This window comes from Ctenocephalides felis, unplaced genomic scaffold, assembly GCF_003426905.1.
Source record: "Ctenocephalides felis isolate EL2017-DRISC unplaced genomic scaffold, ASM342690v1 CF-g0.4_SCAFFOLD_01492, whole genome shotgun sequence".
Lineage (NCBI taxonomy): Eukaryota > Metazoa > Arthropoda > Insecta > Siphonaptera > Pulicidae > Ctenocephalides > Ctenocephalides felis.
The window spans coordinates 13,168,569-13,195,856 of NW_020537646.1; the positions used below are offsets into that span (position 1 = coordinate 13,168,569).

Genomic DNA, 27,288 nt, shown 5'->3' on the forward strand with positions numbered 1-27,288 from the left:
TCAGTTCTTTATATTACTTTCTCATATATACCCTAATCATACATATTCCTACTCTAAAAATATTTTTAATTTATCAATAATTCGAGCAAGAGTAATAAGCACTTTGTTTACTCACTCTTGTATTGTTTTATATATTTATTTATAATATAATTTTCAAAAAATAAATCCTAATTCCTCGTACTTTCGGCCATTGTCGAAGAAATCCCCGTGGATGTGATGACACTGGGTAAATCTGCACTTGTGGTTACCCTGGAAACTATCTGTTCCATCGGCTGCTGGATTCTGTAAAAGACAATTTTTGTCTGAGAATTGTTTATATTTAATACTATTTTTTATCAAATCGATAAAGAAGAATAATTTGCGCAAAAAGAATCACTATAATAGGCAAAATAATAAATCTTAATCAACTTGGTCAACTTGATCCACAAAATAACTACCAACTTCACCAATACATTAAATGCTGGACTAAAAGATTTTTTTTTTGTTTGAATGGTGAAAGTAAGGTTTAGAAATAAATTCTATTTCATTTTATTAACAAATCTTTTTACTCACAAAGGTATGTGCGTAGAAAGGTGAGCTGATGTCTGTGCTGAACCAATGGGAGAAGGACAACTTGAATTTAAGGAGTAATGTCCACCGTTGGTACTGACTAATATATCCGGTTTTATATCACTCTGAGTGATGTACAAAGATTGCTGCAAATTAATTTTTGAATCTGAAAAATTATGCAGTAATAATTAAATTAATAATGCTACATTATTTCATTTCATGGTCAGAAAAGACATGGCCAGAAAAGACATAAGTAAATGATTTAAATAAGTGTGAATAATTTTGTTGAAGCTATTATTCTCCTTATGGTACAGCTAGACATTCACAAACCCTTAACAATTTATGAAATCATTAAAATTTAAAATAATGAATCTAATGTTTGGGATATTATTTTTGAACTTGTGTAGTAATGTGAACAAAATAGTTCCACTGAATATTAGGAATTCTATGCAGAAACTTCATTTGAAAAAATAATCCAATATTGTTCGAAAAGAACTATTACTGTAGGAATGTCAAAGTCAACAATAAAAATGTTTATTCTTGAATTAATAATTAAATTGTATTTAATGTATTCTTGAAGTTTAAAGCTATTAGATTTTTTTGTGGTTAATTAAAGCAGGTTTTTAATGCATTTTCTGAAATTGCACTATGAACAAGAATAAAATTTATTTCAATTAACTGAATTGTGTTCTGAATGATTGTTAAATATCAATTTTTTTGGGCTTTCGTTGGAAATAAGCCCATTTCAGGCACTGCTGTGTGAAATGGCAATAGAAAATCTCTCACACTATTTTTCCCTGAATCGAGTTGGAGTTTAACTCAGCTTTAACTCATTTTTTATTATTATTATCATTTTTTTTATAAAATCTCACCTAAACTATGTGCTTTGCCATGATTATAAGATGTTTTTGGTTTGCGTTTCCTCGTTTGAATTCCTTCTTTTTTCATACTCATTGGTCGATCAACCTGTATTGAATATATACACATTAAAAACTATCTTTTTATTACAAGTTAATAGACAATATGGTTATTTAATTTCTTATAAAATAATTCATCTAATATTGAATGGTTCATTGCTTATTTGTTCCTTAAGTACACTTTTACTGCTACCTTTCATATGATATTTGAAAATTATACTTCAAAACACTTTGATTATAAAAAAAATTAATTATAACTTTAAAATACTCATACTTACATTATGCAGTTTATAATATAATCCACAAGCATTACACACTGGTTCTCCAGAATGATTTCTTCTCCATAAAGTAGTATTGGTTGTCTTACAATTTGCACAAACTACACCAGTACGACGACTATTTCCAGACTATAATAAATAAAAAGAAAATTTTGCCAATTTGAAATACATAAAAAATTATTTTCTTATATTAAAACCAATGATGGAAGCACGGTAATGGAGGTATAAAAAATAATGTCCTTAATAATGAGTGCACAATCAGTGACAAAGTCTTCTGATTTTGGAGATTCTTCTTAAATTGTAATTATTTCAAGATTGATATTTATGATGTTAACTATTCATTGTTTAAAGTATCATTTCATTAAAGTATTTAATGTTTAAAGTATCATTTCATATAATCCACTTTTATAATTCAAAAGATGGTCGATAGATTTCTCTGACAATTATCTTTGGATTGTGAACCCAAGTCTGACTGGGTCGTTTTTTCTACAATATAATTTTTTTGTTCTACTTTGAAATTTATAAATATCTATTCAAACAAAATAAAATTTATTTTAAAATTTTTCATTCTTTCAAAAAATTATTTAACATACTTTGTGCGGGGCGGGTACTAGTACTCGATATTAGGACTGTTAGTTAACTGCGGGGCCGGTATTTGTATAAGTCGGTATAATTCATTTACTTCAAATATTAAAAAATACTAGAACTGGCTGAGATTAAAGAATGAAGAAATAAAATGGAGGGAAATTAGGAGTTGAATAGAATTATAAATTTGAAATGAAAGAGAAAGAATTGGAGAGAGAGAGAATGACGAATTGAAGAAAATAATTGTAAGAAATTAAAAAAGAATAAAAATATAGAATCAAATATATAATATTGAATATGATATAAAAAATAATATAGAATATGAATATATAAAATGTTGTAGGTGGCTAAATGCTCAGATTAAGCAAGGCCAAATAAAATTAAAAAAAAAGTTAACACACGTTACTGCATTAGTTTCACGAGCAATTTCAAGTTTTAATGAATAAACATGTTAATTTATCATGTTAATATTATATGTGTAACATATAAAACAATTTGCGTAGACTTACATCTATAAATTAGGCAAACATACAATAAACTTAAATCGTTTATTAACGTTAACACGTACATCAGAAATGTGTTATTTTCACTATAAGTGTTAACAGAAAAAAAGATCATTACACTTCAAAATCAATAATAATTTTACTCGTCAGAATAAATATTTTCCATTCTGTCTGTCTGGTATTTCCTAAATATCTGGGCCACATTTGACAATAGAAAAACGACGACCGCACCTTTGTTAAGTAAACACGCGTTTTCTTGTCGGAATTGTAAGAACCGTAAATTTCTTATTAGTAGTAGACGCAATTCTTCGAAAACGTTATGAATTGGTAAAAATCTTGATTAGGATATGACAAGCTTTAATTATTGAAGGTCGATGATAAATGAAACTAGTGGTTCATGGCATTGAGCATTGAGGCAAATTGCTGGAACATCCGTATCGAAAACTAAATTTAATAAAAAAACTGTGCAAAACTTAGATTTTTTAGAAATTTTGAAATATTTGACAAAATTTGACTTTTTTGAAAAATTAGATTAAAAAATTGTATCCGCACACACACACGTACATACACATACACATACACACATACATCCATTTTCAGAAATTTTCAAAATGTTCAGAAACCTCTGAAACGTATAAATATCTTCTTGTTTTAATTTTATTGATTTAAAAAATAATAGTAAGCATTTTAATTAATTTCGATGGGTCTATAAAGCGTGATTTTTAATAAATTTTTTACTTCAAATATGTAGTAATTAAATACTAAATACTATTAAATTACAAATAACCTATCATTTATTGTATTTTGGTATTAAAAAGTCTCTGAATTTGGGATAACAGAATTTTGCACAATATTTTTGATAATACATTTTTGATTTATTTATAATAAACTTACCGCAGATGGTTTATTTTTGTGTCCCCTGACTGGGGGCCTGTTGACCCCATTTATTTTATTATACAATCCACATGCATTGCACAAATAATGCCCTGTTCCGTCCCTGCGCCACAGAGGCGTTACAGAGGCCGCACAATTCACACATTCTTTCACATTTTGGACATAAATATTTTCACCTAAAAATAATACAATAATTATATAAAGAATAAATGATAACTGTAACATATGAAAAATATATTACTATATTTCTATTGTAATTTTAATTCCATATAAATAATAATAATAAATATACATATTTCCAAGTAAAAATGTATGAAAAGTAAAACCAAGAGCATAATGCTTTTATGGTAAGAGATGGTACTATCAGTTCCGTACTAGTATTGTGTTTCTAGTCTTGACCAGTCTAGACCTTTATTTAAAATGATTTGATCATAATTTATGAATTAATTTTTGTTTCTTGAAATAATATTTTCTTTTTCTCACCATCAAAATTATCATTAACAACCCACTCCGACCCGCTTATCGGGTAACTTGTATAAACATGGGTTGGCGGTTCTTGGAGCAATTCCGAGGATCCTTGCTGCAAATAAGTTCCTGTACCATATTCCACTGATGATGCACTTACTGGTTGAGCACTGTTGACCCAAATAAAATTTTGTCCAGGATCGGCTTTTGCTCCAAATCGATACGATTGATTTCCACCGCTGTACAAAGTCACCTAAATAATAACAAGAATTTTTATCCTCATAGTAAATTATAATAAGATAAGAATTGTAATAATTTTGTATGACTATAAATTTAACTATCTATCAACTTACATGGGAGTTTGGTGATCCTGGTGGTTGACTTTCGTATGTTCCATTTTCAGGAACATAGAACAATTGTTTAGTTCCAGGGTTGAGACTTGGGTCACCTTTGTACATGATTTGATGTTGGGCAGATGTTGGACTGTCGTCAGTACGAGAATGAATATATTGACCAGGGTAGTTTGTGATGTAACTTCCACTGGATTGGTACTATCAAAGAGAAAAATCAATTAATAATTTATGATTAGTATTCTGATTTGGTTTGGTTCCAATTTTGAAATTAACTGTATTTGATTCTTTTTTAAATGAATTATTATTTTTTTATCCTACTTACATGTTGGGGGCTTCCTTGTTCCGCGTAACTGCCAGCAGTTGCCCTGCCTGCTGGTCCAATTTGCATCTGGACCTGCTTCGACTGCTGCGGCATAGGTGTTAAATCAGTATAAACTGAAGTGGCCCCTTTACTGTCGGCCAATAATTCGTACTTGATTTCGCCTGCAGGAGAACTTGCATAAGTCATATGCAACTCTTCTGGATGCACTGCATTCAAAGGAGGTGTTGTAACCGCTGGGAAAAAATACATTCTATTAATTGCAATTCACATCTTACAGATTTTTTAATATTTTTTAAATTACATCTTATAATATAAGGGCATTCAATTTCAGCTTTTTACATTTTTTCATGTAGCTTGTTTGGATGGCACCCCAGTAGTTGTCTTAACCTATTTCTGACGTGAACGATTATACTTAATAGTATTTTTTGACTTGACATTTTTTATATGTAGACGATTTTTACTTGAGATTATTTTTGAGATCTATAACCTCAAGTGAAAGTAAGACATCATGCTGCTTGATGTCAAGCTTCGCTGAAGTTAGGACGAAAACTGGAGTGTTTGCTAGACCACGATTTTACCACTACTGGTCAATATTATAGAATATCATATATAAAATAATTTCTGCAGAAAAAAATGAGTTTTCTACTAAACTAACTACTACTAGACCGATTCTGCCGCGTAACAGACAAATGTTATGGCAAGGCTATCTTATGAAAAACTTTCCATACTAATTTGCTCTAAATATTGATAAAAGCCATGTGGTTGCTGTACAGTCAAGCGTTTTTCTCAGGTTGTCAGATAGAAAACCTAACCTAGAAACCGCACAAATGTCAAAACTACGATCTTAGATAACAGGGTCTTTCTGACTCAGCTTCATAACATACGAGTGACGTTGCAGTTTAGTAAAACGCCTGAATGCACAACAAATACATGACATTTTGATAGTATTCAAAAGAATTCAGAAGCATGATGTATGGAAGTTGCAGCGTAACATGACCTTGCCATAACATTGGTTTGTTGTGTGGCAGAATCGTCCCATAAATTTTAGGATTCGACTAGTTTATAAACGAAAACATGTTGCAGAAACCACAAGACATACGTTATTACATAACAAAAACATGCTCTAAGCTAGTTTTGTAGTACCTTTTGGGTACTTATGATTTTTTCTACTAACCAGATATAAGTGGCGAAGGATGCTCGAACTGAGGTCCTGTTTCATATGATCTTGTCAGCAATATTTGGCCCTCAGCATGTTCAGTTGGTGTCATATATCGTTCTTGGCCTTCTCCTGTCGCATATCGCACGGACATGGGGCTAATGTTTTCCATCCCATGATTGTAAGTTTCAATATTTTCGGAATATAAATACCTGAATAAAATAATAAATAGGTTAGAAATAATTTTATTATGAAATTATAGTAATTAGCTGCAAGTTAGCAATGTTGGGATCATCGAGATAATTTTAAGAATGGGGTTTGAATCCGATTTTTTTTCAGAATATAATTTTTTTTTAATTCTTTATTAATCCCAATATCAGTTACAACTGTTAAATAACATCTAGTACCATTAGTATTATAAAGAATGTTAATTTAATTGCAATTTTATTTTTCTAGCGTAATTTATGATTTTTATGTAAGTCTGATCAACAAAAGTGCCGATGGAGTACTTTCAAAGATATAGTATGCTTCCAAAACAAACCACTTCCGGTGCATATCATACAATTCAGATATTTGTGAATATATTAAAATTAAATTTGTCAGTAATTTTTGCAATTGCTTAATGAGAAAAAATTGACTCATTATTAGTTTATTAATTCATAAAATTTTAATCTAAGTCATCAGACTGAAATAAATTTATACGTCTTATTCCTTTATTAGAGTGCTGTTCTATCAATGAATACCAATCCTAATTAACACTTTAATATAAATTTATTTCAATTTGATTGTATATGAAACATAAATAAAGCAAAAAAGTATGATGAATATAAATGAAAAAAAAATTATTAACATTTGATAAAATTATGAGAAGATATTTATTCGAGTTATAGCCATAAAACATGTATGAAAATGGTATTGTTAATATTTATATTAAAATCTTAGTTTATTTTAAAAACCTATAATCTTTAACTGATAGTTTAGAATTTCATATCCTGATTTGATTATGAGCTTATTTTGTATTCAATGAAGATAGATAACGTTAGCATTTTATATTTTGGACAAAATGTAAGATTGAAGACAATTTATCGCATTGGATGCCCAATATGATTTTAGGCAAAAAGAACATAAGGGTATGTTTTATTCAAAGAACAGATAAGGATAAAACTATTTAATTTGAATAATTTACCAGAATATAGATTTAAAATCCTCGAACCACATTAATCTAATCTTTCATACTTCAATACGATTTTAAAAGGTTATATTACTATTTTATTCCGTTTATATCAAATGCAAAATTTATTTCTCGGTCACTCTTCATAACGGTTGTTTGTTTTCGGAGTTTATAAACATGTGCGCATTGACAATGCATTGCAATTTGTCATTCAATCGAAATAAGTCGGGTTTAATACTAGTTAGTGTCGATTTACATCTCGGTGTGGACAGTTGGATAAGCAAATTTAATTTCATGTGAAATTTATATAGCAATTCTTGAAAATAATTATTTGATTCAGTGACTAAAAGACAAAAAAATAGTGATAATTTTGCCAGAACAGACGAGCCCAGACAGAAACGAGAGAATTTATAAGGTAAAAACTATTGAACACGTTTATTATGTTCTTTTAGGAAATTCTACAATGCAGGTGCACGTTTTTGCAATTCTAATAATTCTGATCCATTACTATAATGATATATTCCAATTTAAAAACAAATAAAGCGCTAAGACCAAGTGGTTGGTATTAGATATCAGAATCAGGATATTAATTATTATTTGGTGATATCTATTCTAAAAGTTATTAATTTAAACGCTCTGAACTTGAAGTTTGATGATGTTCTAAAAATCATATATCATGATGAAGAAAAAGCCCCACCTATTTTTTATAAATCATGCAATTATACGGAGACTCCAACTAGAACTTTTGTTGTATACTTTTTAACCAATTTTTCAATTCATTTGCATAACAATTAAGATCAAGGAGTTTTTGGGGCGTCCATTAATCACGTGAGGTTTTTAAGGGAAAGAGGGGTTGGACAAAAAATTACCAAGTATCACGTGGGAAGGGAGGGGTATAGTAAGATATCACGTGTATTAATTTTTTAGCTGATAAAAATCGTATATTTTACCTTTTTTTTCACATATCACCAAGGGGGAGGGAGGGTAAACAAATCCTTCAAAAATCGATCACGTGATTAATGGACGCCCTCTTGACGATCTGTTGCAATGATACTTCTTCTAAACTACGTCGCTTTTTAGAAGACAACCCAATGGTTGTCTTATCTCTTGATGATGTTTTTATATTAAAGACTGCCCAATGGTTGTTTTTTCTAATCACAATGAAAGTGTGCCAGAAAGTGTTATTTTTACTTGAAAACATATTTAGATCTTCATTTTGAAGTGGAAATAGATAGGACTACTGCTTTATATCAGGTTGTCCGAAACGTTGACTTGAGAGCGGGATTTTATAATTACAAAGCCAGATTCTTACCACAATTGGGGTAGTTATATAAATTGATGTTTTTTCCTGTATTTTTGAACCCAGCGTCTTTTAACACGTTAATTGCCATGAATGGCAATATAAAAAAATATTTCTTTAAAAAGTTATTTTATTAGATAATTTAATTAAAAATGTATCAAGCAAACTTGATGTATCAAAGAAAAAAAATTGCCAAAATTTTTGGAAAAACATTATTTTTCATGTCACACATATGTGACAGACACTATTTATCTCCTTCTGCTCATGTAGAATTTTTCAGCTTCAGAGACACATGACTAGCATAGCAAAAAACGTGTTAATTTAAAATATAGTTATAAAAATACAGTAGCCGTATTAGTTAAAATTAATTTTTCACACCATTCCAACACCTTGTCGAGGTCGAGGTTGAATTGTGTTGCATAATAACACTGAAGTAAACAAACGCCTGTATGCAATGAATTGAATTTAGAAATCTTTTGGAAATCGATATTGTTAAATTATTAGATGATTTATTTATTAGATTATAATTTAAAAATTGTGGTGTCGGTTTGTAACATTCGTATAATTTTTTTTTATGATTTTTTAATACAATTTTCAATTTTTAGCATTATTTTTACATACTAGTTTTGAAGAAAAAGTTTTAATATAGGGTCATAGGCCTTTATATATGACTTGAAAAATAGTGTGTTTCCAGGAGTTTTGGCAAAAAAAAAATTTGATAGATCAATGGGCCGATTCTGCCGTAAGATAGACCAAATTTATAACACGGCTATGCTACGTTCTAGTTTTCATACAAAATGCTACTAAATACTGTCATGCAACTTGACTCACATGTTATCAAGTCATATCTCAAAAATCCAGTTACAATAATATAGTTTTTTTTTTTCGAATTTTTGCGGTTTCTAGGTTAAGTTTTCTATCTAAAACACCTGAATGCACAGCAACCACATAATATTTTGTTAGTTTTTAGTACCACCTTATATGAAAATTGCTGCATAACATAACCTTGCCATTGGTCTATTTTAGGGCAAAATCACCCATAATTATCTAATAAAACTACCAAGGTTTACGTAATTTTTTTTCTGATATAGTGGCGATTAACTTGTTAAAGTAATAAATTAAAATCATGTTATGTTTTAGTTTCCAGCATTCCAGAAATCATACCATACAGATTATTCTTGGTTTGCTACATTTTTGACGTCTTCTGGTCAATAATAAAGCAGTTGTAAATCAAAATGTTTATCTTTACCTTTCCTGTGGAGCGTATTTCCGTTCTGAACTCGTATATTGCAATTCATTTGAAGATTGTTGTTGTTGTTGTTCATTGCTCGTTTGTTGTTGAGACGCGGACGGACTGTAACTTTCGGCAACTGTAATCAATGTTTCGTGTTCTGTTGTATTTTCATTGTTGTACTCGTAGTGACTTCTCGGTATTGATTGTTCATAGGGCTCTGATTTTGGAATATCTCTCTGAAATAATATATAATATATTATAAAACTAGTGGGGCGCATGGCATCGCGCCTTAAGGCAATTGCTGGAACTTCCTGTACCAAATTTTTTTGTTTTAAATATAAACATTTTTGAAAAAAAATTACTCTGAAAAATTAGATTTTTGAGAAACTATAAATTTTTGACAAAAATTTACTTTTTTTCTGAAAAAAAGATTTTTTGAAGAAAAGTGTATTTTGAAATATTTTGGAAATTCTAAACTTTTTTTCAAAGCAATCGTACTGCTTTAACTAACTGCATAGAGACGAAATATCGAAGCGCGTATGCGCCGCGTCGCCATCTAACGGATAAGCATTGGTACGGAATAACCCATAGGAATGTAAACAAAATTTATACTTATTGTTAAAATCTCTATAAAATATTTAATAATTTGATGTGCATATGTCTAATGATCATTTTTGACCGCCAAATGGCATTTTTTTTTTACTTTTTTTACTAGATCTCCGAAACCGTTAGACCTACCTTCATGAAAATTCGATTACTTATTCATTTTGTTAATATAAGTAAAATTTTGAATTATTCAAATCGGTCGCTCCGTTCTCTTAAAAACTGAATTACCGTTTTTTGGCACTTTTTGCCTCATATTTTCGGAACGGCTAGACTTGCCTTTGCCAAAAATTAATCAGCACGTCTCCTTATCAATACAAATCGAATGTTCTTTGAATTCAAATCTGATGAATCAAATCGCTTCATCCGTGTTCCCGAAATCGTCGACGAAAATTTGCATCCAAACACACACACACACACATACATTCATTTTTTCTAAGGTATGCCAAAATGATATATAAAAATTTTTATTTTCGATTGTTTTGCGATTACTATAACTTGCCTTACGGGAAGTTAAAAATTTGCTAATGTTTCCTATGGAATTGATAGAGATATTAAAAAATACACACAATAGACATACTAAAAAGTAGCTTTTTATATTAATTAACTGGCCTCAGACCTTTTATAAGTTTTATTAATTTGTTATAATGATTTCTTAATAACGTGATTTTATTTGCAACTTATTGGGTTGCCATCTATCAAACAGACTGATGTCAAGTCAAAAATTAGCCAACCCTTATAGAACTATTAGATTCTGATTGCTGGTAAAAAAAAGTATGATTAGGGGGCTTAAATATAAAACTTCTTTCCTTTGCCAATGATTAAATTAATTTAAAATTTTCATTATTTACCACATGTTGTGCATCTTCACGATCAGGAGTAGCACATGTTGTTGTAATATGTCCAGCAGTAGTTATGGTCCTTACAACCTGCGGCTGTCTCCTCAATGTGATGACAGTGTTTGGATATTCCAATTGTTCGTTCTTCTGAGGAGATCCGTTATTTTCTTGCAATTCTTCCAAATTATTGTTATTATTTCTGATCTGCTCCTGGGGATGTTGAGGAGAACCTGCGGCACTGGACGGCTCCGATTTTGGAGCCGAGACCGCTTCTTGCTGTCCCGTCGCTTCCATTCTTGACACTAGTAATCTGGGGGAAAAAAATAATTTTAATCTATAAAATTATTATAATTTTTTATAATCTAAATTTAATATATTGAAATTATTATTAATATAATAATAATGGGTGTGCTGCCCTAGGGCAGGTCCGTGAGCTGAGTTAAACTCCAACTCGATTCAGAGAATAATGTGCGAGAGATATCCCATTGCCATTTCACACCGCAGTACCCTTAAGCTTATTTTCAATTGGAAACATATTTTTGATCTATATTTTCAATTGAAAATGGACATCGCGCTGCCCGATGTCATATTGCCGTTAACGATCTTCGCCACGACGAATCATACCATGTTGAGTATACCGGTTCTCGTCCGATTATTAATATATCTTAAAAATAGTCCCAAAATTGGAACAAATTATGTATAAAAAAATTATACATAAAATGAAAATGTCTAAACGAATTTGAAATTAATTTAATTTCAATATCACAAACGTAAAACCAAAAATTTCTCTGTTTTATTTATCGTACTTAAAAGCAGTTAAAACAGGATCATTTGTCTAGTATGAAACAAAGTTCAGTATATTTAGCATAATTTATTTTATAGATTTTTTAATTCATGTGTAATTACGTAATATAGACTTATTGATTTATTTACCTATGACTTAACTAAACCTATGACCCTGGGAAATTTTATTGATTATTTTGCACTTATAGCCTTATTTGCTGTGACTTATAGTCAAAGATGTCATATCTTATTTTCAAAACACTTGTTCAAAAAGATTTATATCTAACAATGATAAGATTTAAAAAAGTCCAGATCTACTGAGATCTTAAGAAATAATTAATGCTAAAATAATTAGAGAAAAAAATTGTACAAAAATTACGTTTTTTCGGAAATTTTAACATTATTCGCAGAACTTCTCCCAAGGGGGGAGATAACTACAATTGCAATGTTTCAAATATTATTTTAAAAATCACATTTTTTTACAAAATTTGTGAAAGTAAATTTTGTTATATCGGCTTTCGCCAAAGGCAGGAATTTTATAATTTTTTTAACCATATCTAGGAAACTTACAAAATCTCCTCTCAAAAGGGAAGAAACAAGAGTCTTGCATATCATTTTAAGAATCACTAAATTCTTTACGAAATTTGTAACAGGAAAATTTGCATTATATTTCATTATATGTAGGGATTTAGTTACACAACAAATTCTTATTAACAATGGCCATTTATATGTTGAAATTCAATCGTTCTATTTATTTAAACGTGTATGTTTACAATGCTTATTAATTTCTTCATCGACAGCCTATTGAACTGATAACGATTGTACAAATATGATGCATTAAGTGCTCTACAAATATTGCTCTATATTATTAATTTTTTACTTAAGCAAATTATATGAAATAAGTGTTTTACTAAGAATTTCATCTTGAGTCCGTTTTTTTTTAAAGAATGAATAATAAATGCTTCGTCTTAATGCAAAGGCTATTGTCAAGTGCACACTTAGAATTAATATAAGCTTGGTAGAAATTTATATTAGAAATGTTAGTATAATAAAATATGTTAGTTTCTTTGGTCTCAAGATATCACTGATTTGAACATGTCTATCATAGATCTTCTAGTATTCATTACGATTTTTAATTAAATTACACAAAATGTTAGCTGTATTTCATATTTTATGACACAATTCATTAAATTTATATGAATCTAGAGTTTTTCTGAGAATATCATATTCAACTAACGTGTATATAGTCCATTTTTGATCTTTCTTCGACGTTTTTTTAAAAACGGCTCGACCGATTTCAAGAATTCAAAGCCATTCGAAGTAGCTCGATAAGGACTACCGTTTGTCAGTTTGGTGCGACTATCAGCCAAGCCGTTTTTCTGTAATTAGCAACAAAGTGTAAAAATGTTCTTCCACGTTTTAGCCCACAATCTTAAATCGATTTTAAAATCTGTTTTAAAGATATTGATTGGGAATCGTGTTGATCACTTTTTGGTAAAGATCGGTCAGGCCATTTCTTCATAATTAATTATTGAATTTTCTTTGTCAATTTGTATACCTACTCATAAATTTGTGTACTTTGTATACTCATTTGGTAGTCTGAAATAACATACTAAAATATTATAGGCCTACGATAAGCGGTTCAATTATAAAAATTCATCAAAGTTTATAATATCGCACCTGAGTGATTCTAATCAGAATCTGTGCCAAAGCATATGTACGATCTGTGGTGTTTCTTAGATGCCTACTCATTACAGTTGACGTCCACACTTAAAAAAAATATGAAACATGATTAGAATACGAAATAGTTAAAACAATTTTTTTTTGTTTTACAGATGAAATAAAGTGTTAAGCAAATTAATTTAGTTCATACAATTACAGATATTTCATGTATACTTCAGAAATATCAATTGGAAATAGTATTGATTATTTTTTAGTAAATGCAAAATAAGGGTCGTCCATTAATCACTTGAGGCTTAAAAAGTGTGAAAGGGTTTTGTCAAAAAATCTGGAAATAGCAATAGTGGAAGGAGGGGGGGAGGGTCTTGTAAGATATCATGAATTTTCATTTTTTTATATGAATTTGAAAAAAAATCAAAAATTTCTAAAAATTTAATGATTTTTTCTAGAAGAAAGAGAAATACAAGAGATATTGGGTAGGGAAGGATAATTTTAAGGGGTGGGGTCCAAAAATCCTTGAAAATTGACGTCCCCTAAGCAGTTAAAAATTACCTAAGTATCTTAATCTCAATTTTTAGTTATTATTTTGATTATGTATACGTTCATACAACTTGCCTAAAGGCATAGCTGATAATGTTACTTACAACTAGTTGATTTAGTTTTTTTTTTGGAACCGTGTTGAAATCTTTGACAAATGATTAAATATTGATATTTCTTTATCGATGGAAAGGTAATTTTGGGGGGAGGTTCCAAAAATTCTTGAAAATTGACCCATTCTAATTAGAATCTGTGCCGAAGCATATGTATGTATGGTCTGTGGTGTTTTGTAGATGCCTGCTGATTACAATTGAAGTCCACACTTAAATAAAATATAATTTTTAGAATACGAAATAACAGTGATGAGTATTGACGTCCCCTAAACAGTTGAACATTACCTAAGTACCTTAATCTCAATTTTTATTTATTAGGTTGGTTATGTATACGTATAGATAAGTTCATACAACTTGCCTGAAGGCAAGGCTGAAATGCTACTTGCAAGTTTGTTTTTTAATATAAAATTTCTTTATCCTCAATGAACCTTCTTTTGGCGTCAGTTAACATCAGCATCCGCAATAACAACATCCTAATTATTTAAGGTGACATAAATAATGACCGACATAGGTGGCCGGACATGGCGAAAAATCTAGTGCACGTCAGTTAGGCGATAAATTTTGTATGTAAAAAAAACGTTTTAAATGAGTTCATTTTTTTCTGACTCCGGAGTCAACGCTGTAGTAGACCAGCTATAAATCTTCCGATGAGCGCTTAGCTGAGACGTTATAGGTTTTTATTTCGATAGATGCATTTATTGTTTCGGGTGTCGCGTCCTTACGGCGTCATGTGTCGCATACCGTCCATGGCGTCCAGTTACCGGCCATCGCGGCCAGGTAACTGGCGCCCGCGCTAAAGTGTTTTACTGTGTAACGCTTGGGGATCACACCTCGTCGTTTTTGCTGGGCACTGGGCAGGCGCGCGGACTCCATAGTGATTGGGATACATTGAATAATCGATTATTATAAATTCATTAGTAATCAACATTATTGAGGGAATATTAGAATATTAATAAAATCGCTAGAAATATTTCAAACAAAGTTGTCTGATTATATTATATGTATTCATAGATTAACACATTTCAATGTAAGATTTCCCTCATTATATAAATGTTTCATTTTAAAATTCTATACCAATAATACGCCTCGATTTGGTGAATTAACAAAAATTGTAAAAATAATCAAATTAAGGGGGTATTCTAGTGTAGAAGTTCAAAAAAATCGATTTTTTTATTTCATATTTTCAAAGTTTAACTATCTACGAATATGGGTACGAAAAGGTTTTTGAAAATTTGAATTATTTTCGGAGATATAGGCATTTTACGGTCTCCATACTGGTTTGGCTTCACGCAAAACATTAAATGCGTTTTTCTCAGAACAGACTTTTTCAGTACTGTTGACACGTTTTCTCGAGTTTTAATCGACCGATTCACTTGAAATGTTCAGAGAGTCTTGTTTATAGACATATCTATAGCCCGAACTAGGATTATCCCCAAATTCCAATTTTTACTATTTTTAAAAAATTCTAGAAACTCAAAAAATAGTAAAATAAACACTTTTTTTCAAATAGTCGCCAATTTGTAAAAAAAAAAATTTTACTCGTCGCTAGTTCGGGCGATTGCGACATCATTGTAGATTAATAATCTTTTTATTTTTTGCATTTCCGAATGCTAGGAGGGCTGAAATCATGTCAAGACTGAGGTGCCAATTTTTTGACACCATCCACTTCATCAGCTGCCAGTTTCTACAATTTTCAACTTTTTTATTTTTTAATTTTTGTTTTGTCTTTTAATAATATTAATAAACAAGTTGTAAAAAAATGGATAGTGAAAACATTCATTGCTTTCTTTTACGCCACTTTAAAAATAACCTAAAATTCATTGCTCTACACTAGAATACCCCCTTAATTAAAAAGAAAATTGAATAGATTGTTATACAAGGCCCAAAGCGAGAAAAACGGATATAAAACGTATATAAAAAAGTATTACATATAAGTTCTTATAAAAAGTCCGCAATTCCGATTAAAAAAATTATTAATATAAAAAAGTGATTTTTAGTGTGTCCTTAAATAGCATTTGTTATTATTATTAAAGCCGTTTCAAAGATAAGGGACAAAAAAGTACAAAAACTGCCAATTCAGTTTTTCGAAAAACGAAGTATCCGATTTGAATGATTCAACAAACATTTCACTTGCATTGACGGAATGAAGAGTAGATTAAATGTTTGGGAAGCCGAAGGCAGGTCCAGGGGCCCAGAAAAATGATCATCACATACAGGGCCGGATTTAGAAATTTGGCGCCCCGGGGCACTGACAAAAATGCCGCCCCATCCCTGAAATTTTACGAACTTTCGAACTTTTTTTTAAAGCAATCGCGCTGCTTCAGCTGCGTGGGACAAAATACAGAAGCGCGTAAGCGCCGCGTCGCAGTCTAACTGATAAACAATGTTACAGAACTTATATAAATGGAAACAAAATTTATACTTGTTATTATATCTTTAAAAAATTTATTTATTTAATATGTTAAAATAATTTAATGTGCCTATGTCTTATGATCACTATTGTCCGCCAAATGTTTATTTTTCAAATTTTTTATTGGATCATCGAAACCGCTAATTCTGCCCCCACAAATTTAAGCAGTTATTTATTCTGTAAATTTTTTTGAATGTTATTGGACGCTTTTTTCTCAAAAACTGAATTATCATTTTTGGCATTTTGGCCCGTATCTTCAAAACAGTTGGACCTGCCTTGACCAGTAACTAATCAGCACGTCTCCTTATATCAATAGGAATTGAATCATAAATCGGTTGATCCGTGTTCTCGAAATCGACTTGAATAATTAAAAAATATTAGATTTGTATACAAATTGATGGGGCGGACGTGCTGATCAGCTTTTGGTACAGGCAATTACGAAAAATGGTAATTGAGTTTCGATACTTCTTCTATGAAACAGCTACGCAGCGTGATTGCTTTGCAAAAAGTTCATAATTTTCGAAAAATTTTAAAATAAAAAAATGTGTTTTAGAAGTCTTTTTTTCATTTTCCAATAAAATTTAAAGCTTTTTATAAAATGTAATTTTCAGTACAATGTGTTTCAGTAATTTGTCTTAAGACACAGTGCCATGAGTCACTTAGTTAAAATTTTTTTTTTGACGCTATAAGCTTGGAAGTGCACAAATACGTATATTTTAAGAGGGCTCGAGAACTGAAGAACATATTTTTCTTAAACTTTCAGCTTGTTTACAGATCTCAAAAAACTACTTTCAAAGTTTTCAAGAAATTTTAGGGCTTAAAAATATTAAATTGCGGTACGGGAAGTTTTAGCAATTTGCCTTAAGGCACGATGTCATGCACCACTAGTTTGATTAAAATTCAACCTTTTAATCACTCTAGTATTTTTTGTTAATATTTTTACAGATTCTTACTATTACTAGCAATGATTTGAATAAAATAGGCTAATAAAGCTTCTCTTCAAGAATATAAATAAAATAGGATAATAAAAGCATAAATAATTCAATTATCAATTTTTATTACAAAGTCGCTTATAGAAAAATTGAAATTCTTGTTATCAGTAAGAAACATTTTAGAAATATATTTGTTTATGACACTGTCCAGGAGGCTTATATGGAATTAGCAAAACTGCTTAAATTTCTGTAATAAGTATTAATGTGTCAAACTAATACTTTTTGATAAGATGGAAAATAAAATAATAAATATAAAGAATTCAAAATGACAAACGTTCTCTATAAAAGACGCTTTCGAAAATGATTGATTAGTTATATTTTGCTAATCATTTTGTTTATGGATGTTTTAGCTTTTATAATTGACCACATGGTAAATAATTTTTTTTCATAGTTATAATTAACATCTATTTCAGAATAATGTAAATAAAATATTTTACTGGATTGAGAATGATAAAAAATATAGTATAGCTGAATAGAGAAAAATTACTTATTAACTCTGCATTATATTTGGAGTAGAAAACTCAAATTCGTGACTAAATAAAAAATATTACTTGTAGGGCTGTAGGTTAGTTAAATTATTAGTCATATAAGCCATTAAGATTAAATATTTAAAAAGTAAGTTTTTTAAAATAATGTTAATAGAAATGAACCAAACTATTCCACCCGCCGGAATGTCGTAACAACCAAGATTACATTTATTTAAGGTTTCTTATTTCCAGATCATACCTAATCTTTGATCAATCATTTAATTATAAATACAACTTTTCAAAGGAAATTATTTGTTTTGTGATAACAGTATTAACTGATTATATATTGAATTTTGGAGATAAGAATTAGGAACACTTGCACGCAATGCGGCTTGTAGTGATTCATTATTTTATCTATTTTTTAAGTGATGGTCATAAAATGAGAGTACTTGACAGCAAGTCGATTTTACTTTTAATATTTTTGAAGGAAAAAATTAGAGATAATTGAGACGTTACACAAAACTAAAGATTTTAATTCTTTTCATATTTTCTTCATATTTTTCTATAATTTGAACAACAGGTATGAGAGTTTTATTTCTCCCTAAAAGTTTACGAAATGTTACTTTGGAATTTTACTAGATATTTCTAACTAATGTACTCGTTATAAAAATTGACGAAATTTTCATAAAAATATAAATCAGTACATGGATAATGATTTAAATTTTATTAGCTTAATTTTTTTCGTAGCCATTGTTACGTTTATAACTTTTTTCGTAAGAATTTTTACTTTATTTACTAAAATAAGATATTAAAGTCTTGATTAACAAAAACAAGCTATAACAAAAAAAACTTTATTAACTGACTATGAGCATTTGAAATAAGACCATTTTATATAGCAAAAAGAAAAACATAAAACAAAAAATACAAAGACAAAAATTCAAAAATGAGAAAAAAAATTTAAAGAATATTTTTTTGAAATTTTTTTTTTTTTGATTATAATAAAATTATGATTTTATAAAGAACTTTCTACGAAGAATTCAACAATACGGTATTTATTTCGTGAGTCATCTACAAACAGTCTCCTCAAGTTCTTTCATCAAAGACGCTTACCATTTTGACCGGAGTCCAGAAAACGTTTGAATAAAAATTTAAAATTAACCGCTAATTTATAAACTTTATAATGCAGTGGTTTCCAACATTCTCGTACAATGAATAAAATAATAATGTATTGAAAATTATTTAATTAAAATATTTTTTTTGCCTAAGGTACCATGTGAAATATGCTTTATTACTCATACACGTGAAACCACTGAAATTTTTGTTGATAATTAATCGCACATGCATTAATTATCTTTCATCATTATTTTTATATATAGATATCTATCGTACATAAAATTGTTCAGGTTGAATTTAATTTTTTTTATTCGTAAATTTTATAAAATAGATGTTTTTTTATAAAAGAAATCAACAAATCAATTGAGTGCAATTACAAAAAGAATTTAAAACTAAGCTATAAATAGCATTAAAAATATTAATTAAATTAATTTATTAAATAATATAATTTTTTCACAAATTGACTGGGTATTGTAAAAACTCCTTTGTTTTATTTTTTTGTCTCGTTTTTTGTAGAAATAAATAATTTTTAGTTTTTATTAGAGATTATGATCAACTTTTGAACAATTCAAAATTTTGTTTTACTAATTCAAAATGAATGTATTAATACGAATATTCCAAACCATACTTTTTTCTTTATAAAATTAGTTTTATACTAGGGTCTCGAGTATTTGTATATTACAACACTAGTTAAATTTTACATAAACTAGTAAAATTTTATATTTATGTGAGATATCACAAATTTTATGGCAAGAATGTATTTACAAGAGTATAAATGCATAAAAAATTTAAGATTCACCTGGTAGACTGATAACTATTTTTAGAATCATACCCTGATTAATGCTTAGTTGTTAGTAATATTCTTTCATTTATTTTAATATTTTTTTTATATCCATGTAAGTTTTCAGAAATTCCAATTTATCATTATCTATTAGCATCCATTGAGCGATTTCAATAAAACAATATTTGAGAAAACTTCGAAGTTGACTTTCTGTTTCAAAATCTAAAATATTTCATGCCTATGAATTATGGAGTTTTCGGAGAAATCAGAAAGTACGTCATAAATTTTACCTAAACTGATCGTTTCCGTGATTTTATACAGGATCTTAGGTACAAAACGATGCGTTTATTTGACTTTGGACGAGTCAGTCGAAGTCGAAAAGTCAATATGAACACAAATCAAATATGTAGCAATAACATATCCGTTCGCGTGGGCGCAGTTCATTCATAAAATCGGTCTGGTAAACGTAAGGAATGATATTTATGGTTAATTGGAGTTTCTTGCTTGCTTTCTTATAAAATTATTTGAAGATTATATTAAAGCTATCAACAGTTCATTCGTTGAATTAAAAAAAATGATAAAAGAAAAACATCCTTCATTGATATTACATTTCGACACCTGATGCGTATCATCATTCAGTAATTCTGATATGGTATCCAAAATGCATTTCAACAATATTAAAGAACGAAATCTGAACCCGAGCAAGGATCGGGAAAAAATATCCAGAGTAGGCATTTGTCAATTGAAAACTAAGGAGGATGATTTTGAAGAAAATGCCGAGGATGAGATCCAGAAGGATGATTTAAAAATCCACAACTTTTCCAAGAACCTAAATAATCATCAGAAGAAATTAACTAGCAAACCTCTTAATAACAGAGAACTATCGACATAGATTGAAGAGATTTTTTTGGCGATATATATCATGGTCTTATAGAACTTACTGAAAATTTACGGCCTTACTACAAGTAGTTTAATTTTAAAAATTCATCAAAGTTTGAGAAAATGAGTAGTATTTTTGACGTTGGTTAAAATTAAAATTACACGATTTACTTGCTATAATGATCGAGTACTTGGTCTTAATGAACATACTAAACTATTAAAGTCCTACGGAAACTGGTTCAATTATAAAAATTGTTGATTTTTGAAAATTTGCTTTTAAAAAATACTCCGAGTTAATGTGTTCGTTCGTTTTCAATTATGTGCCATAAATCCACCCGGAATACTTTGAATCACTCATAATTTAATTTATTTTTTTTGATTAAGTCGATTATTTACATATATCGGGAAGTTCATGTAACTTGTCTCAAGGCAAAATACCAATATCAACTAGTTATTTATAAGATAAATATAAATATATTATTTTTTATTAATTTAAGACGTGCACGAGTATTCATATTTCTTAAGAAAAGAGTAAAATTAAATAAAAATATTTTTTTCTAACTACCTGGAACACAAGTTTATGTTCGTCTGAAAAATTGACTTGCTAATTTGCTTTATGTACTTAATTTGTTTCAAATCATTGTGATTGGTTTGGGACAAAAATTATACATTTTTGGACGATTTTAATAAAACTTAATATATAGAAAACTACCATAACAAAATATTATAGTCCTACAAATTTGTACTTGATCTAAAGTTGAATAAAATAGTTACAATTTGGAACAATGAAGCTTTTAGGATCTACAAGTGTGTGAACTAATACATTTACAGGTATAAGTCTTTTGGAAAGATACGAATTTAGAAACAACTTTATTGGTTTTTAATAAAGAGCGGATACTTCATTTTCGAAATAAATAGTTGAAAATTTGATCAATTCAGCTAAATCAGTATTTTTATTATATAGTTTACTTTTACTTATCGGGAGGTTTTAGCAGCATACTTTAGGCCAAAATATTACTTAAAATTAGTTGTAATATAGATCAAAATAATATAAAATCGTGGTAACTGTGTTAATACAATATGGCAAATCACCTGTCTAAATTGTACCTACTTAAAATATTCATATGCAAGATTTATAAGGGTTGCTCTAAGAGATATACATATGAACTATTTTGGTTAGACCTAATCACTAATATCATAAATATTGAAAAAATATAATTATTTAAAATTTTATATGTTACAATCAATTTTAGATAGTTAATTTTCTTATGGCTATTGATCAGTTATTGCTTGTTTGTTGTTTCTTTTGTTTTTCATTCATTTTGCTGCATTATAGATACAAAATCTTTTATCTTTTCAACTATGAATTAAACCCGATTCGTTTGAGTTCCAGGTATTTATTTGTTTTAAAGATGATGCATGTCCGTGCAAACATGAGCTCGCTCGTTCATTATTTGGTCATAAAACGACGTATTTGGCTCGGTGCAGTATTATTTTCCTCTCGCGGTGTTATTGAAGTTTTGTATCCGGACATGTCATTTCCGGACCAGAATCCTTTGCATGAGACTAGAGACATGTCTCACCTTTTCACCTATTGTTCGCACCTTTATATTTTACCAATTTTCAATAATTATAAATTGCCAAATACATCTTGCTAATAGAAATGCAATAGAACCTTGTTAAAACAATCGTGTTTTAAACTATTTCCTTAGAACAACACTTAAAACTTTATGAACATTTTAAGAAGGTACAATGCAGACAATTTGATACTTCACACCGGTCTCTGCATTTTGAAACATATTGTCCCATACCTACATAATATGCTTTCTCGCTTAAGACGCGTTTTTAGTCGGAGTTCTTGATAATTATATCTAGAGGGTTTTAATGTATATTTAATTAACTTCCCGCAGGGCAAGTTATAGTAATCGCAAAAAAATCGAAAATGAAAATTTTTATATATCTTTACGTTTCAGAGGTTTCTGAACATTTTGGCATACCTTATAAAAAAATGGATGTGTGTGTGTATGTATGTATGGATAAATTTTTCGGTCACGTTTTCAGGCGGACGGATCAACCGACTTAAATGCTTCAAAAAACATTCGATTCCTATTAATAAGAAGATGTGCTGATTAGTTTTTGGCAAAAGCAGGTCCAGCAGTTACGGAGATAAAGAGCAAAGAGTGCAGAAAATAGAAATCGAGTTTTTGAGAGAACGGAGCATCCGATTTGAATGATCTAAAAAACATTCAATTAGTAATGATTGGGAGAAGTGGTTATTAGTTTTTTGCAAATGCAGGCCCAGCCATTTCAAAGATACGAGGCTAAATGTGCAAAATATGGCAGTTTTTGAGAGAACTAAGCGGCCGATTTAAATGATTCAAAGAACTTTTTGCTTGTCTTAACAAAATAATTGATTTTGGAAAAAAAATGTTCACAGTTCATATAATTCATATAATTCTTATAAATATTAGACAATGTTACAATATTTATAATAATCTATTTGAAGACATTCAGTATTCCTCGAACATTTCGTTACAGTACGGGAAGTTCCAGCAATTTGCCTTAAGGCACGATGCCATACACACCACTAGTTTTGCTATAACTACTTGATATAATAAATAATTTATAATAATAAATTATATATGTACCTATATAACAAAAAAAACTTCACGTTTGGTAATTGAATAATTTTTGAAGAAATAAAAGATTGATCCATGAATGATTCCTTCTGCCGCCTGTCTGTCTATCAATACGGTTTTTTAAACAGCTTTAAATAAAAAGAACCATAAAAGTTTAAATAGTTTACATATTTAGACTTTTAGAATTTAGTTATATTATTAGATTTCTCAGACTTTTCGGCATAAATTGTGATAATTCGGTAAAATTCTGAAAGTTGTAAAAGACGTGCTTGTCACTTCAGTATATCATTTTATACTATATAGATTCTTGATTTTACAGTTTTAGTTCTTATATGTAAAATTGTATTTATTCAACTATATCTTCAGATACTAATATTAGTACAGTTTCATCTTGTTGAAGTAAATAAAAATTTATTGTGCCTAATACTACACTTATTTTTAGAGATACCTTTTGCTTAATTTCTTTATTTGTTTATATGCCAATTCAAGAAACCAATATAAAATAATTGTCAATATAAGAAGCTTCATGAAACTTTGCAAATGTTCAATAGCGTTATATTACATCTTTTAAATCCTTGGAATTATAAAACTTTTGTTATTTAAAACTTAAGTACTAATAGTTTCATTGATCTATATCTTCATTATCTGTATCAAAAACAATTAATTGTAATTTAGTTTTTTTCATATTCTATCAAAATCTTAATGTCAGACAAAATGCAAATAAAATGAGTATCTAATGTAGTAATCTCAAAGTTCAGATTTGTTTATTTGCAAATTTAGATAAAATTAATTTTATCATGTTATCAATTTTATTTAATTTATATATCTCTTATATTATTATTTAATTTTTCTCTATATTACACTGACAACATTTTCGATGTCGTTCAGTGTTTTGGCAATGACTTTTGAATCTCGTTTTATTTGTTCAGATGTTACCGACAGCATAAAGAAGACCTAAATGCGACAAATTTAAATTTAAATTTTTAGTTGTGACATAATTAAAATTCGTGCAATGTGTACTGTCCTCGTTTAAGAACGGTTTAACAATAAATAACACGTGCTAAAAATGTTCTGGCGGATCGGTTTAATATTTCATAATAATAGCAGAGATAATTATTACTAATGGGTAATAAATGATTAAAATTTATATTAAATTCGTATTAAATGACATTGTTAAAAAAATCTAAATTTTAATTTCCAAGTATTGTTAATGTTTTTGATCTTAAATAATTTATAGCGAACGTAACAATGTACTTGACACTATTTTTAAAAATGTTTTCAAAAGGTATGAAGTTTAAAAAGCAAAAAAACGCAATTATAGAGAATATTTAATAAGAAAAATCTTTAGAGGTACTTTATTAATAATTATAATTTCGCATTTTTTAATATATATATATATATATATATATATATATATATATATATAGTATAATTGTTGACTTTAAAATAATGAAATAACGAATATTACCAATACAATATGGATAGACAAAAAATTAAATTATATTACAACTATATTTCATTTTAATTCAAGGATACTTAATTTTTTAAAAAATTGCTAGTTGCAATGATAATTTCAAATATAATAAAAAATAAAACATCATAGAACTGTCGAATTTTGATTTGTAAATATAGTAGGTAGTGCATATAGAAAACTTATAAAATAATTAATATAGATATAATCATTTTTTTGATTATAAATATATACAATTTGCTACAACTTTAAATGCTCTTAGTTAATTTTGCCTTCAATAAATAAGTTTTTTTATTATTACTTTATTGATTTTCTTAAATATTTTCAAAACTATGTAGGTTGTATTTTTTAATAAATTCTCATAATAGTTTCTAATTCAAAATTCACTAATTAGTTTAGTATTCTAATTTTTGTTCAATTTTTGTTTATTTATGTGGCTTTACTCTAATTTTATATCACGTGCGCGCCAAGCCATACATATTTGTTTTGTTCAAAATATATTTTAAATTTTTAAGTAAATATTAATTGTCCAATGCGTTTTTTATGTAACCCAACATGATGTTACCATTTTAATCCATTTATTTATATAAATTCTAAAATTACAAAAAAGCTGCTACTTCATTGCGTAATATTTGAGACAACATACTTACTAATTTAATTCTTAATAATTGCGTGTTTAAAAGTGCAAATTATAAACGACCAATGTTTTTATTATTATATTTATTTAATTAATTTTTTAATAGACAATTCGATATTATCTATTTGTTTAAAAGCTCGGTGTCTACTGCGATGATTATACAGATAAAAAGAATTTGATACAGAGAAAACAAAAATTGATCAAATAAAAACAAATTGAACGTTAATTCTGATAAATGCTAACTTCGTTCAACTCTATTAACGTCATATCTAGTTATTCGTTTATTGTCTCTAAATACACTCTCTATAATATTCATCTCTAATAAAAATCAACTTTTCTGGAAATTCCTGATAATTGTAGTATTTAAATGCTACTATGAAGTAATAGGATTGACAAATTTGATTTTTTGGTAAAACTTTTCACCATGATTGAATACAATCAGAATTTTGTATTTTGTGACTATTGGTCTAGTTTTATAGTTTTTAAACTTTTGCATAGTTTATTGTAAACTACATTATGTTTTGTATTTAAATGCTAACTCCGTTCGTCTCTATTAACAAACCTCATGTCTAATTACTCGTTTATTGTCTCTAACTACACTCTCTACAATATTCATCTTTTATAAAAATCAAATTTTCTGAAAATTCCTGATAATTGTAATATTCAAATACTACCATAAGGTGTAAGGATTGAAAAATATGATATTTTGGTAAAACTTTCAAAATCATCAGAATTTGGTATTCTGTGACTATTGATCTAGTTTCAAATTTTTTAAACTTTTACAACGTTTGTTTTGAACTACATTTTGATTTTAAAAAAATGTGATAATTTTCATACTTTTTTAAAAAGATCAGTAATTTATATAAATAGCATTATATTAGAACGTAAATCAGTTATGAAAGCTTCTTTGAACAACCATATAATTAAGGTACTGTTTTTCTGTTATTGTAAATTGTGTTAATTATATTAAGTTTTTAAATATGCAAGTTTTTTAATAGTAGGAAACGTATTAATAATTATTTATAATAAACGAAAATAATCAAACTTTAACTAATTTTTTTTCAAATGCACCTCATCAAGCTCGAATTGCTCGTCTTCTTCTATCATCATAATAATAAAATTTTAGCAATTATTTAGTTTGAACACTATGAAAGTGTTTATGATCATTTTTTACTAAATGATGATTCAAATAACAAAATAATCAAAATTTAACTAATTTGTTGTCAAATTTACCTCATAAACTCTCGTGTTCTTTTATCATCATAATAATAAAATTATTTGCGTTATTTAGTTTATACACCTTGAAAGTGTTTATGATCATTTTTTACTAAATGATGATTCAATTACAATGCCACTTTAAGTACTGCTTTTATTTTAATGTCCAAATAGTATATTCGTAAATATTACTCAAGGGGTAACATTATTTAAAAAAAACGATATTTTTGTATGCATTTTGTATGTAAAATTGCATTTCGGATTATAAAGTATTCTTGGTTTCACGCCATAAGTACTTTAAGTGATTTTACACAAAATGCGTCATTTTCCAAGAATTTCCATCACCACTCACCTCATGAAAACCTTGATACTACTTCCTCCACAAAACAATCAACAACAAGT

The 27,288-nt window shown here is 28.5% G+C and overlaps 1 protein-coding gene across 1 annotated transcript; it reads right to left on the reverse strand.

Moving 5' to 3' along the window:
* Positions 1-27,288, reverse strand: LOC113370856. Its single transcript, XM_026611537.1, has 12 exons — positions 27,239-27,288; positions 11,182-11,479; positions 9,743-9,963; positions 6,041-6,234; positions 4,867-5,099; positions 4,545-4,742; positions 4,210-4,444; positions 3,727-3,902; positions 1,745-1,873; positions 1,422-1,515; positions 553-715; positions 1-282 (listed from the first exon to the last, which is right to left on the reverse strand). Exons 1-12 carry the CDS (start codon positions 27,241-27,243, stop codon positions 168-170), a joined length of 2,061 nt encoding a protein of 686 aa, XP_026467322.1. The 5' UTR covers positions 27,244-27,288; the 3' UTR covers positions 1-167.